The sequence below is a fragment of the Nothoprocta perdicaria genome, unplaced genomic scaffold, assembly GCF_003342845.1.
Source record: "Nothoprocta perdicaria isolate Ctin4 unplaced genomic scaffold, notPer1 scaffold_261, whole genome shotgun sequence".
Taxonomy (NCBI): Eukaryota; Metazoa; Chordata; class Aves; order Tinamiformes; family Tinamidae; genus Nothoprocta; species Nothoprocta perdicaria.
In genome coordinates, this window is record NW_020455490.1 from 432,494 (window position 1) to 447,409 (window position 14,916).

Genomic DNA, 14,916 nt, shown 5'->3' on the forward strand with positions numbered 1-14,916 from the left:
CCATCCTGGAGCACTACAAAACCAGCATGCTTTTCTTCCATCCAGTGATGCCTTCAGACATGACCTTCTGGTGTTCTTTGGTGATAAACACACATACTAACTGCTGAATTCTTTCCTTCTCCCTACATACAGTCTGTTCTTTTGTTTATCTTGTTTTTAAAAAAGCTTCCTCCAAAATGCAGGAAGGTTCTTAATTAATCAGCAGCTTTTTATTGACAGGGTTTTTCCTAAGTTTGATGGAGCACTAGATTTCCACGAGAGAGAAAAATAAAATTAGTTTCCTTACCTGAGTTTTGTCTTCTCTGAATAGGGATCTGCTGCTCTTTCAGGACCCCCCTGTGTTGGTTGCATTCAGCAACTCTTTTTGTATTGTGGCTTCATGAGGTTGGTCAATGTCTTTCTCATCAGAAGTTTTCTGGTTGGGGAGAGAAAGAATTGCAAATGTACTCTGCCTAGTACACTTTTTTTTCCCCCTGAGCCTGCACTCCATGGGGGTGATTCATAGTTTAAATCTGGTTATTTTTCCTTGCAATTTTATGGTTTCGCACATCTGTCAGTGGGCCCTGGAGAGATGTCTGTGGTTTCACACACTCACCAGCAAAAAGGGCTACCAACCAGGTCTCCCAGCCTTGGTGAAGAGGGGGAAAACCAAAAGTTTTCCATTTGATGGAGCAGAGAGGGGTTCCATTCAGAGAAGACAAAACTAAGAGACTAATTTTCATCTATTGGTTACTATAACCTGTCTGTAGAAGCTTCAGTACGAAGTAGTTTTTTTCTGTGTTTTCTTGCAAAGTCCCTAAAAAACTTCTTCCCATTTTGGGGAGCAGTTCTAAAACTCTCAGGACTGTTAATATCTGTTATACTGAGGGTTTGAGCAAGAGATGTGTGTGATAAACCCCAGGATTAACGGAAAAGTTTATATGTTAAAGAAGATTACTTGTTTGGGTGATTAGTTTCAAGATTGTAACTCAGCTGCTTAAGAGGATCTGTATGTGCTTGCTGTCAGAGAAAAGGAAAAGCAGAAAATGTTTTTATTTAAGAGACCACCATGCTTGTCCACTCTAGAAGTAAGCCTTTGAGGAAAACAACAACAACAACAAAACAGTATTTGAGAGAATGGCAAGGGTTGAAGGAATTAAATCTGCTGTACCAAGCCTGAAAAATAAAAGCAGAACGTACAGATATGCTACCTTTTTACAATATTCACTACTTCCTGGAAAAGAGCTCTTTCATCAGTAGCGTAACTGACTTCTAGTCCTGTAACTCCAGACCTCGTGAGCAAGGGGGCTTGGTCTCTGCTCCCTAGAAAATAAGTAAAACAAATCATTAAATTTCAGAAGGAATTCTGTTATTTCAATCAACACCATTGCTTTAGAATAAAACATACATATGCAAAAAAATTGTATAGAGTATATCCTATTTTTATCTTTAACATTAGTTATTAATACCATTAATCTCTTGGATTTTTTTTTTGCTCCTATTGGGCAAAGGAGTTATTTCCTTTCACTCTGTAAAACTATCGTGGTAATCTTGCAAAAATTCCCACTGATCAAAAGAAAAATGTTACTATTTTGCATGTTAAAGAGTCCAGCTATGAGAGAATTAATTTTGAGGAAGAAATATCAAAGGACTATGTTACATCTCACACAAAGTTCTGATGAAAAATATGTATTTTAATCTCTAGTTTAAGACAGTGTTTTGCAAAATAAGATAGAATTGTTTTCTTTTACAGCACACTTACTGAAAACACAGCTAAGCTGCTATTAAAAAGGGGAAACGAACCCAGCTAAACATAAAGACTTATTTAGACAGGAAGCTTAATACACAGCTTTGAGCACACTAGCAACTCTGCACGCTCTGTGTGCAGTAGCACTGCCTACACTGATAAGGTATAATGGCTAAATTCACAGGCACTCAGGAACTGAGCCTTTCTGTATAAAGAAACGTTGAAGTATCATGTTCAATGTGAATACTTTATCTTTTAATTTTCTGTATATATATCTCTGATTAAGGCAACAATCTGTGTTTCTTAAAAGGCAAACAAGTTCTTCACAGTTAACATTCTTAAGATCTTCACATTTTTTAAAAAAAGTGTCCTTTTAAACAAATATGTTAAAATGAGTACTGTAACTTACAAAGCAATAATAATACAAAAAGGGAAAAAGGTGTATCTCAATGCCAAGTCACTCCACAGGGAGCTCAACAAGTTCTAACCAAGAAAATATTAACAGCATATATCAATTAAAGCAAGAAATGTCACAACAGCATGTAAATACAGTGCAATAAAATGCTAACAAAACAAGATCAGAACATTTTTTTTTCCCTCTCAATATATTACTGGACCTCTTTACAGAAAGCTTTCTTGGTAATTTTTAAGTGGCACACACCTAAGGAGCCATAGCATTCTATACTGTGACAAAACTCACTTAATAAGGTAATGGAGGTACTTCCTCTTTAAAAAAAAAAAAAAAAAAAAAGATCATAACAAGCATATACCAGAATAAATTTTACTGAGAATAATAGGGACTTAGCCTAACATCATAAAATATCTACAATACTTTGAAAAAGAAACTGGCAAAAGAAGGAGCTGTTGCCTTGATGCTGTATTTATTTTTGGTAGATTTTTGTCCATGCTTTTTAATTGAGACAGTATTTTGTGGTTTAGTACGCATTTGCAATGTCAAAGAAACCTTAAAAGACAGACAACTTTTTTTTTTTTACTAGCCTAAACCAGTGGTACTCAACCTTTAACAGCTGGAGAGCCACTTCTTTGTTAAATGGAGTTGTAGAGCACCATAAAAAAATCAAGTATCAACAGTGTGATTTTTTCTTTTTCTTTTCTTTTTTTTTTTTTCTCCTCTCTCCATCATGACACTTCAATGTGTGATGACGCTGCCTCATCATCACATATTGATACATCACGACATGACACATGAGCATCCCCTCTCCCAGCAGCGTTCTGTCTTCAACCCCTTCTGGCTGCTAGGAAGAAGGAGTAGGGAGGAGGGGTGGAAGGGCAAAAGGGCGACTTTTTCCCCATTCTGCCCCACGGCTGCTGGGTCGGAGGTGATCTCTACTCTTACCTGTGGGGGGATCCCAGCAGCTCCTTTTCTTTCCCCCTATGGGAGGGGGAACTTCAGCGACTCCCACACTGCTGGTCCATTTGCTCAGTGCTCCCCGCGCTGCCTGATAGAGTGGAGCGCCGATCAGATGCCTACATTGCGAGAGCCGCCTGTAGGGCCATGAAGAGCCACATCCGGCTCTAGAGCCACAGGTTGAGTATCACTGGTCTAAACAAAGCCAAAAAGGTACAATAGAATAAGGGCCCCTGTTTAGATCCTGAGAGGATCAGATAAAACCACAAAAATAACCCTTAAGTAAAATATAAAACATACTGTCTTGCTTTAACATTCTCTACTTGCAGCTATCCAGCAACTTGAGCAGGAAACTAAGACAGGTTTTCCTCTTTATACTCTTGGAACACTGCAGGAGCTTGTCCACAAACAGGCAAAAAGAGATGTTTTCCACATGTGTGTAATACTTGTGGTTTGCAGCTCATGCAATGGTTCTCAGGGAGATATAAGCAGGAAAACTCTGGTTCATATGGCCATTCATCCAACAGTCAACAAGACAAAATTAAATGGGCTAAATAGTCACACAAATACTCGATTATATTTTGCTTGCTACTGTTTGATTATTATGAAATAAGCATTTTTGTAAAGTACATTAAGAAAAAAAAAAGAAATAGGAACCTTGGCTTGAGAGTGTCCAGTTTCTATCAACCACTACAGCACCAGTGATTTCTTTTTTGTCAGTATTTGGCAGTGCTGTGTCTGATGAGATGCAATAGAATAAAGCACAGATAGGATCAAACTCGGGGTCTGGCTCCAAATCTCGTCTGGTTCGAGCATGTAACTCCATACTGATGAGGGTAAGGTGCTGGACCTACCAATAAATAAATGCAATAAATTAGAATGCTTTGGAGATTCCTTCATACACATCTCAGAGGAGATGATTAATGCAAACTCATGAAAAACAAGGGCATAATATACGGTCATCTCACAACTAACAGGTCACAACCGAAAAGCTAGCAGAAGGGATTAAATAAACATTCTTTTCTCCCCCCCACAACAAGCACTTTGTTGCACAAAAAGATTAATCACTAAATGCTTTTTATACTCAATTATTAAAACTGAGTATTTGTTTCTGAGTATTACCTCCTATTGAACACAGAAAATACAAATAATAGAAACACTATATTTTAGCAAATATTAAATTCTTACGGTATGCTCAAATAGCTTTGCATATTGTGCTGAAATCAATTTCTACTAGGATAAGGAATGAAGTATCACTATCAGTCTTTTTATTTTCCTTCTCTTCCCTCCCCCAAAGCACGGAAACATGCAAGAAGACCTAAGTCACTTACAAGAAGATACGGAAAAAACCTTTCCCTGTACTGTCCTTAAGGAGCTTCTGCATTACTCCGACATCCATTTTTGCAGGCTCTCATGTGTGGGCAGGTAAGGAGCTAACCCCAGGCCATGGATGCCAGCCTGCCGCGAGCGCACCCCTGCTAGCTGCTCTGGTGCACGCCCTCCTCCAGCACTGATACCTCTCTCTTCTCAAATCAACCACTGATTCACGTGAAAGATGAAGAATCCTCCTTCAGATCCCTACCAATCTGCTAAGTGTGGCAGGAAGCGGCCAACGGGTTCAGAAGGTAACATGTAGAGAGATACGGGCTGTTGCAATGATGCCAGAATCCTCATTTCTTAAGGAAATGATCCTAAAAAGTTATGATCAACTACGTTTCTCACAGTAATACTTATATAAAAGTTATTTATTCCTTCCAACTTCAACCTTTCCCTTCACTTTATGTGTTTTTGCAAAGTGAGACTGGCCATCTCATTAACTTGTGGCCACCAACTCATTTAAACCACAGAAGGACTGAGGAGGAAAAGATTTTTTTAATTCTACAGTTACAAAACAGGTCAGATAAATTATATTACAGTAAGTTCAACAGTCATATAATAACACATAACATTAAGTTACCTCATGTAAAGATTTTGCTTCTTGCAGGTTTTGCACGCTCACTTTAAAACCGTAAGTGTTATTTAAAGATGGTCCTTCAATTTGAGAAGAGTCTTTCTTTGGAGCATTGAGGGCAACAAACTGATTCTGTTGAAGAATGCACACAGTAAAATATCAAAAAATTTACAGGTTGTGAAATTCATATGCAATAATATAAAAATTAAGTGCAAATTTATCAACAAAAAATGTATACTACCATTACAAAAAGGAATCTTTCTTATGCCCTTTTAAAACATGAAGAGAACAGTTGTATCATTCTGCCTTTCAGGAATAATTTTCATGAAAACTCACGGTAAAGTGAGAGGCAGTTTGAAATACAGATATTCACTTTTTTTAATCAACTCACACTGGCTTTCTTAGAAGCCTGAGGACAGAAGAACCACTAAGTCTCTGTTCCCTCTTGAGCACTGATTCTACAAAACAGCTTGTTTCAGATAGCACTTTTGAAAAGTACTTAATTAAGTACTAGTTGTACAGGGTGATCCAAGAATCTTCTTTGTTAAGAAAACAAACAAGTAAATCAACTGACCAGCCAGTTCTCTGCCAAAGCCTACAGGTCTGTGATGCACCTAGTACAGTCTTCAGTAATAGGTGCAGAAATGCTATTTAAGGAAGCCACACAAATGGGTTACTTTTCTTGTGATCCATTCCCTTTGTGCTTTGCCATTATCACAGAATCATAGAATGCCCAAGGTTGGAAGGGACCTCAGAGGTCATCTAGTCCAACCCCCCTGCACATGCAGGGACACCCAGAGCACGGGGCACAGGGCGGCATCCAAGTGGGCTTTAAAGATCTCCAAAGAAGGAGACTCCACAACCCCTCTGGGCAGCCTGTTCCAGGGCTCTGGCACCCTCACTGTCAAGAAATGTTTCCTTAAGTTCCTGTGGAACTTTTGGTGCCTCAGTTTGTGGCCGTTTCCTCTAGTCCTGTCGCTGGCCACCACTGAAAAGAGGCCGCCCCCTCCTCCTCACTGCCTCCCTTGAGGTATTTATACACGCTGATCAGGTCCCCCCTCAGCCTCCTCTTCTCCAGGCTGAACAGGCCCAGCTCCCTCAGCCTTTGCTCACAGGGCAGATGTTCCAGGCCCCTGATCATCCTTGTATCACACTGCCCAATCATTTTCTGGAAAATGCTTCAACAACGTCTGAAAAGTAACACATATCTCTATATGTACACGTACGTGCACAAAAGTAAATATTTAAAAATATCACAGAAGAAAACTACCCATCTTTTAGATCGCTAAAACTGAAGTTCCAAAATAAGCATGTTTAAGGTACCTAGTTAACCCGATAGAAGATTATTTTATTTATAAATAGAATGGAAACAAGTCATTTAACAAAAATGTATTTGCATATTAATTCTTTCTTTACCTTCATTTGTGTGGTTAGAAGCACTCTTCGAAGACCATCAGCATTGTTTCCTCTCTTGTGACTCAACTTTTGCATTTTTGGTTCTGCAAACACATGGTAGTGCAAAGCTGCTTAGCTCCCCTAATATTGTCTAGGCATTAAACACTAATCTGGAAACAGCCAGAGCTTTTAGTTAACACTGTAATTGCAAACTGTTCCCTGCCCAATTCAAAAAATATGATGTTTAGATACATTTAGGAATAAGTCAGTAAAGATACAAAATCTCACATGATTATCTTGAGCACTGCAATATTATTTATACTCTACATTGAAACTGTGTTTGTAAAAAAAACTAAATTAACCAAAGTTTAAAAAATAAATATATTTTAAATTAAGTTTTTAACCAGCATGTTCAGAATTCAGACGCTAGACGCCATCAGAAACACAAGCATGTTCTGCTTCTAAAATCAAGTTTCACAGTTAAGTAGTTACTTTAACAATAATTTGCAGGTCTTTTCCTTACCAAAACAACTTTTAAGCACATTTTTATGTGGATGTCTGCATATTCTCATTATGTCAAAAGAAATATCCCTCCCTATCATTTTCAGGAAAGCTTTCTGTAGAGCATTGTTTACTTAAACGCACTTACCTGTTGATAAGGGAGTAAACCCAAGTTCTTCAGGAACTTCACTTTTATTTTTATTCTGCACAATGGGTGTACTATGTAAGCAAATGGATTCCAGTTTTCCATGATCTTCACCAGCGCCAAAAGGAGACATGTCCAAGGGTGTCCGGATGTTCTCTTGGGTGGAAGGAGAGTTCTGTGTGCTTCCAACAGGTGCTGCATTGATTTCCTCCACGGAGGCCAAAATAACATCCTGACTTTTCCAGTCTCCATCTTCTAAACCGGACTGCTTAGGATCTGGAGACGCGACTTGTTGCCAAGGAGGAAGAACTGGTGAATCTGGCGAACTGTAACTGATGTAATAATCCTCCTCCTCTTCCTCCTTATCATGTTCTAGTGTCGGAGTGGTAAGGGTCTTGCTTTCAGATGGAGCTTTATTGGGTTCAGGGTCACTTCTGTTATTTACACAAGTTCCTATAGTGCTTACAGGTTTATCAGAAGTTTCCTTGGTTTGTGTTGTAGGAACTATCACTGAAGCAGGAGAATCTTTTGTAGGCGAAGAAGGTGTTTCATCTTCCAGGTTAGATAAACATAAATTTTTAGCAGCTTTTACTACTTCTGTAGACTGCTCTTCAGACAACACTGTAGAGCCTAAATTCTCAGCTGCCTTTTCCAGCTCAGCAGGAGGATTCTTCGGCAATTTTTTTAAATGCTCATACTCTTCTTTGGCGTGAAGCCACATCTGAACCTGCTGTTGGCTTGGAGCACACTTGCACGGCATTATGACTATTTTCTTGTCTTCGCTAGGTTTATGGCTATTAGTTTCTCTTTTGTTAGCAGCAGAGTGTCCATAACGGGGAGGAGACAACGGCCGAGGATTTTCTGTCATCGCTGAAAATGCCGTCTTCCAGAGCCGCAGCCCTTCCAAGGAGAAGTCTCCCTCAAACTCTAGCAGGTCGTTTGGAAGTCTGGTTTCTACTGTGAGAAGCCGTCCTCCAATCTCCCTGCAAAGAAAATAGTTTAAATAACTGGTTTGCTCCAGACTGCACTGCAGGCAGACCTCAAGATGATATATGGAGTCCTCTCCGAGGAGAGACTGAGTGAGTTGGGCCTGTTTTCTCTGGAGAAGAGAAGGTTGAGAGGGGATCTGATTAATACGTGTAAGTATCTGAAGGGGGAATGTAGGGAGGAAAGGGCCAAGCTCCTCTCGTGGTGGCCAGTGACAGGACAAGGGGCAATGGGTATAAGTTAAAACCCAGGTAGTTCCATCTCCATGTAAGGAAGAGCTTCTTTCCTGTGAGGGTGCCAGAGCCCTGGCACAGGCTGCCCAGGGAGACTGTGGAGTCTCCTTCTCTGGAGATCTTCCCAACCCGCCTGGATGCCGCCCTGTGCCCCGTGCTCTGGGTGTCCCTGCTGGAGCAGGAGGGCCCATCCAACCTCAACCATCCTGTGATATGGAGTCCTGGTGACTAGTTTGCTCACAATGCAATTCACGTGACTTTTTTTCTTTTTTAATAAAGCAAGAAGGCAGACTCCCAGCTACCACAATAGTATCAGCCAATAAGCATAAATGTGAAAGAAAATGGACAGCTGCATGAAAGTACAGTAACTCTGGACTTCCAAGTCTAGGAGTATGAGATGGAATCTCTCATGCATATGTGCTACATTATAGCAACAAATTGTTTACAGGAATAATTTAAATTTAAAATAATATAACCATATGTGGACAGAAACGCCTTTAATATACACCAGTATATATACCTTGGCTTTTCTGGAGCATCAGAAGGATTGCTGCAAAACGGTTCCTGATAAACTGTTTCTGCAAGATCATGATCCAGCAAAGTTGCCATGATTTCTTCACGACTGGGAGGGGACATGAGAGGCTTAAGGATGTGAGCAGTTCGAGGTGTAAAACTTCCATTCTTTGACTGTGAGGGAGAGCTGGTTGATCTTGGTGAACTATCTGGAGTTGGAGTCAATGCTTCATTATTTCTTGAAACATATAATTCCAGATCCTCAGAAACTGCATCTATAAGTTCACCATCGGGAGAAGACAATATGGATGTAAAAGAGGTATTAACTGAATCAAGTGGTTGACAGGGTTCAAAAGTGGTTTCTTTTCTAATGTGGCTTTGAATCCAGTCTGAATTGGTTGGCTGAGGAAGATTAAGAAATCTCTCTTTACTTACTGTATTTCTACTTAATTTGAATTTTTCATTTAAACAGACCTCTGCCTCTTGCATGCAAGAAGTGTCCACAGAGTTTGATCTGGAAGTTGAAGGATGAACGTTTTTCCTCCACTGGCCATGACAGTGGTTCTCACTCTTATCCAGCGAGGTTTTCTCGAAAAGCTCAGGGCTCAGAGAACCAGGTCTCATCCACTTACTTGCACTTGAAGCATGCTGCTTTTCTTCTTCAGATTTTTGGTCACTGTGACATAGAAACTCATTTTCTGCTGTTTGCCCAGAACCAAGATCTTGAACGGCATCACTCAAGAACTTCTGGGGCAAATTTTGATCTGCTGGGACAAACTGGCTTGCAGAATAAAAACTGCAAAATCCAGTTTGCCCTATAGTATTAATATCAAAGTTGTAATTGTGGTCTGGAGACAAGCTATCTTCGAGTGAGTAACAGCTTTCAAAACCAGGGTCTGAAAAAAAAATGGGGCTGTCATCAGACACAGCATGATCAATACGACTACTTGTCTGCTGACTTAAAGACTCCTTTTTGGAAAGTTTGGGCGCCTTTTCTTTAGGTTTTGTACTCCTAGGAGCACGGGCTTTCCTTGGTGATGTGACTGTCCGTGATCTTTTGATGGCTTTGTTCTGTTCAAGAGGACAAGGTGTGCTCTTGCTCAGCGGTGTTTTAACCAACACTGGTTCCTGTGAGACATTTGCACTCTGAGCCTTCTGCTGTCTCTTCTGGAGCAGCTCCTTCAGAACCGCGAGGCCAGACTGGCCTTCGCTGAAGGCTGACGGGGTCACTATAGTCCTGTTTTTATACTGGGAGACGGGTTTGGGTTGCATGCTTGTTTCTGGCAGAGGCCTTTGTTTTACTGTTTCAGGTTTAAAATGGGACATATCCAAAATAAAACCTCTCTGTTTCTGTTCCCAACTTAACTGTTTCACTGGACTCTTCAAAGAGGTTACAAAACAGTTCTTGGGCAACTGAAGTGGCCCAGGGCTTTCCTCCGATGACTTAAGAATAGAAGAATAAGGATCAGAATGCTTGGATGCCTCTGGTAAACACAAAATCTGCTGTTGATTACTGTCTTTACAATGCAAATAGCTGGTGGCATGCAATTGATCCATCTTTGTTGTGTCCAAAGAGTCACGAGTTTCATTTAATTTTCCAGCCGCTGGTAAATATTTGCTTTGCAAATTTTTAATCTCATCTACTTTTGCAGAGGTCTTATCTTTAGACATACGCATGTTCGGTGTTACCTGAGTTGTGTGGCTGGATGGGTCAAATATATTCTGAATGAGAGCAGAATCCTTCATTCTAAATAAAGCACTTTGAGGCCTAGGCCTTTGGGAGCTCATTTTTATTACTTCCCTTCCAGATGCCACAGGAGTAGATGGGAGAGATGAAAGAGGATCTTCTCGTGGAATAGATAAGCACTGCATATCCATAGCCTTATCAATTTCCATTAACGAATGAAAGCAGCCTGATGCACTGCCTTGGGTATCAGGAGCTGGAGGGAGCTGTGCTGATGGCAGATATCCTGCTGAATAGCCGGGAGGAGGAGGAACATCTTTCCGATTATGGAGATGCTGAGAAGTGGCAGGGTTATAAGGAATCTCGGGCAGATCTTGATGCTTGAGCACAAACTTCACCTCTGCAGTAGGGCGAGTAGTTCCTTTCTCATCTTTAAACACCATGCGCTTTCTTGATGACACTTTTTCAGAAGCTTTCTGTCTTTTTGTTCTGGGTTTCTTCTTTCCATCATCTGCCGTTTTGTCAGCTTGATTCATCTTTTTCTTCTTGGTAGACACAGTGGGGCTGGCAAATTTCTTTTTACATTTCTTAACCTGAGTTTTTGCGCGACTGTTTTTTCCGACACTGGAATTCACAGTCTTCTTGTTGTACATATTGGGGCCCTTACTAAGTAAAGCCTCTCTATCCAGGTTGGTCAAAATCTCTTCAGCTTTTGGATCAGTGGGAGACCAGCAGCGAGGTGGAGAGGCGTTTACCGGGCTTGTGCTTCTCTCAGAAAGAAAACCTAATTTAGACATAACATCACTATAGTTATAGTCACAGTCTTCAGCTTCAGCATTATATGATGGCGAAGGAGGAGAAAGAATTGTATGAGTCCTTTTCCTAAAGGATAAAGTTCGTTTAATATTTTTACCACCTGTTTTTTGTGGTTTGCCAGCTTTTTTCTTGGCTGACTTATGTTTTGCTTTCCTTTTGTGACTTTTCTTTGGTGTTAGTGGATAAATAGGATATTTGGTTGCAGGAGAGTCAGGAACTTTTGGCCAAAAGTCCTTCAAAGGTGCAAGCTTTTTATATAAGTTCATCTTTTCCTCTGTGAGTACTACTCTTTCCTCACTAGAATCTACTTTCCCTAGTTTAACAAGCATATTTTTTCTCCCTCTAAATCTATTGATGATAATATATTTAATAATAACAGGTGGCAATTTTTTGGACAGCTTTCTACGTTTTCGAGACTTCTGAGACCCATCCAAACTCTCAATACTTTCTAGGGGCTGAGGTAGATTAATTTTTGAGTTGTGTGCTACAAAGCTTGACTCACTGTCTTCAGTCTCATAAGTTACCTTCCGTTTAGTTCGTAGCGTGTATTTATTCCCACATAACCCAAACGACTGCTCAGCTTCCAGGGATCCCTCTCCAAACTGGCAGTCAGTACAGTTAGCAGTACTTGTAGGCATTTTGTTTTCAAAAGCCTCAAGAGGAACTTGAACTAAGTCACCAGGTAAAACACCATCCTTATCAGGAATGTTACTACAAGCATTACCTTGTGCATAGCAGCTTTCCTTCATTGATGCAACATCATTTACACTTGCAGGATCCTGATGATTTATAAAATTGGGTTTCTTTTTATTCAGCTTCAGCCTGGACTGTTTGTTGCCTTGCTGTAATTTGTATGTCACGGGAGCTAATTTCTGCGGGCGACTGAGACAATTAGAAAGAACAACACTAGGAAAGAACATATAATGTGCTGCTTGTTGGCTGAGGCTTGGTTTTTCTGCCTTATGCTCCTGAAACTCTTCATACCTAATTTTAAGCTTATTAAGGCCACCTTCATCAGTGTTATTTTCAAGTGAATGTACCATAGTTCGACTGCCTCCTGAACAAGACACCACTTCACAGTTTTCTGTAACTGTTGCTGGATAAAAGCTATTTAGACTTGCACTGCTGGACTTCTCATTTACTTCAGAGGGTATTTTTCCTTTGGAGTGGCTCAGATCGGAAAAGGTAAATGAGTTTTTACTCAACATGCTGTCACCAATGTGGCGGCCCATATGCATAAAAGAGGCATCCTTTTCAACCTTTCTGATGCTAGTATACTTCCTACTAGGTATCTGCCTGCTCACTGATGAAATATCATCTTCATACTCAAAAATATTATTTTCACATGAAGGAACTGGAAGAATATCTTTCTTGTTACTCTCTTTATGTGTATTTTCTGCATGGGTACTATTGCTGAATGATGTTGGGTACTTGGCTGTGTAAGTGCTTTCTTTTGTAAGAGAATGGACTGCAAGTTCAGGTCTTGCTTCTGTGTTCGGTGGCGAAAGCTCTTCTACTAAGTCTTCATTGTTCAACACGTGGTTAGAAAGGGCACTTGTGTGTTTACACTGAAAAGTAATTTTAGCAGAAGACGGGGGTTCTAGCGTAGCAGCATCTTTGTGAAAGATTGAGGTCTTTACAGACATTTTGCTTGTTGCAATGACGGAGGAGTGAGTTCGAGAACTTTCATTATTCAAGGGATTGTCTGAAACAGAAGACAAACAATTTTACTCTAGTTGTCTTTTAAAAAATAATCTAAGCCGTTAACCCTTCTAAGGATATTATCATGAAAGCCATCCCACACAAAGAAGAAACAAACCTCTCCTATACTAGGAGATCCGCTTACGATCACGACAAGGATATGTGTAGCCTTATCCAAAGCACATCCCTAGTACATTAATCTCACAGGAGTAACAGGTCAGTTACTCCTGAAGAGTAGACCTGCATACATTTGGCAAAGCTTTCATGCTAGCTTTCTGAAAGAAATACAAACAGATTTTTTTTTTTTTTAAAGTTATTTTCTTGTATGCATACTCACTGGTTCTGAAAAAGAAGCAACTTCAGATGACCCCATCTCTCTAGGTTGAAAAGGGCATTGCACATAAAGCAAAGTATGATCTTTATGTGAGAAGCAATCACCATTTAGTTACTCTAGCATAAACTGATTCCCATGTGTTGATATGTTGATATTCCCACATAGGTATGCTGTGGTTTGCTGTCCTGTACAGACTCATCACACGGTACACAGGATACTTTTTTCTTTTTCACTGGTATTTTCCTCAAACTTCCTCAAGGGAAAGGTTGTGCACACCAGTGGTGGTTCCCAAACTGACAACTGCTCTTCAGGAACTGTCTGCTTGCCATAATCACAATAAACATGAAGTAATGTAAAAGAAGTTTTTATTCTGCAGAGATCCAGTCACTGCAGTTTCTTGGAATACAGTGGCTTGTTCATGTGTCCACACCTTTAGCTGAAATGTTGAAGGGGGTGAGAAGCTACAAAATGAGACGTGCAATTTGGATTCATGGGCTGCACACTGTTGTACCAGACAGGGTATCTCTGGGGCTTTTTTCTCCCCTAAACCAGTTTGGGGATCATCTTAGATCCATGCTGCCTTCAGCTTAGCAGTTTTCTTATTCCCTGGTGATAAAATAAAAGGAAGTCTCAAGGCTTTTTCTAACCATGCTTCCTAATGCAGATGCGAGGTCCCTCAGCTGTGAAACACGACTGGGAGACATGGTTGTCCACACAACCAGTGTTCACACAGAGGAGGAGGATTAACTGAAGAGCAAGAAAATGGGAGTTCAATTAAACAACAAAAAACACTTGGAAGACACCTGACTATTCAGACATGAAACCTAGAAAAGTGTTTATACTAAGTAGGTCAAATGTTACAGATGCAGAGATTTGTGTGTGGATGAGCACTTTGGATTTACATGGATCAGACTGAGATCTACTACACTTGAATTTACAGTACTTACAACTACAGAGCGGGAAGGAGCACAAGTTATTTTAGGCCTGATTAATTGGACAGTACATCTTGCTTTAAGCTGGCATTATTTTTCTCTTGCATGTGAATATTTCAAACACTTCAAATACTTTTAAATGTAAACAATATAGTCTCACTAGCCGAAAGCACCCAAGACACCCCAAAGCACTAGAAATAAAAAAACTGCAACCGTGTATTTTGCTAAATCAAATCTTGCAAATGGTAAATCAAGTCACACATCAACCCCATCATTACACCCATAAAGGTAAAGGAAAAGAGCACGGGATTACGTTATAAAAAATTAACATGAAAGAATGGCTGTGGTTGTCTGTAAAAGATTGTATGTCTCACTTTTCCCTTTACAGAATTGTTTATAGATGCATTAAAATTACATATTTTTATACTAATATTTTTTATTTTTAAATAGCTTCAAGACAGATAATACAGAACTATCATAAAGGATTACAGATTAAAAAAATAAGTTGCTGTGCAAACTGATCTTAACCAAAAATTTCAGATTTTCATGTCAATGAAGTTGGACTAATTTCAAAAACAAAGAGGAATAATTAGTGTTGACTAGACTAAGAACAAAAATAACTATAATAT

At 39.8% G+C, this 14,916-nt stretch overlaps 1 protein-coding gene across 1 annotated transcript in view; it reads right to left on the reverse strand.

Moving 5' to 3' along the window:
• The window catches only part of REV3L (REV3 like, DNA directed polymerase zeta catalytic subunit), an 87,677-nt gene that overhangs the window by 27,746 nt on the left and 45,015 nt on the right, over window positions 1-14,916 (reverse strand). Inside the window, exons 13-18 of the mRNA XM_026040706.1 lie at window positions 8,828-13,025; window positions 7,091-8,070; window positions 6,463-6,545; window positions 5,053-5,178; window positions 3,753-3,945; window positions 1,191-1,302 (exon numbers count right to left, since the gene is read on the reverse strand). Coding sequence (XP_025896491.1) covers window positions 1,191-1,302; window positions 3,753-3,945; window positions 5,053-5,178; window positions 6,463-6,545; window positions 7,091-8,070; window positions 8,828-13,025 — 5,692 coding nt within the window. The remainder of the gene's footprint in view (window positions 1-1,190; window positions 1,303-3,752; window positions 3,946-5,052; window positions 5,179-6,462; window positions 6,546-7,090; window positions 8,071-8,827; window positions 13,026-14,916) is intronic.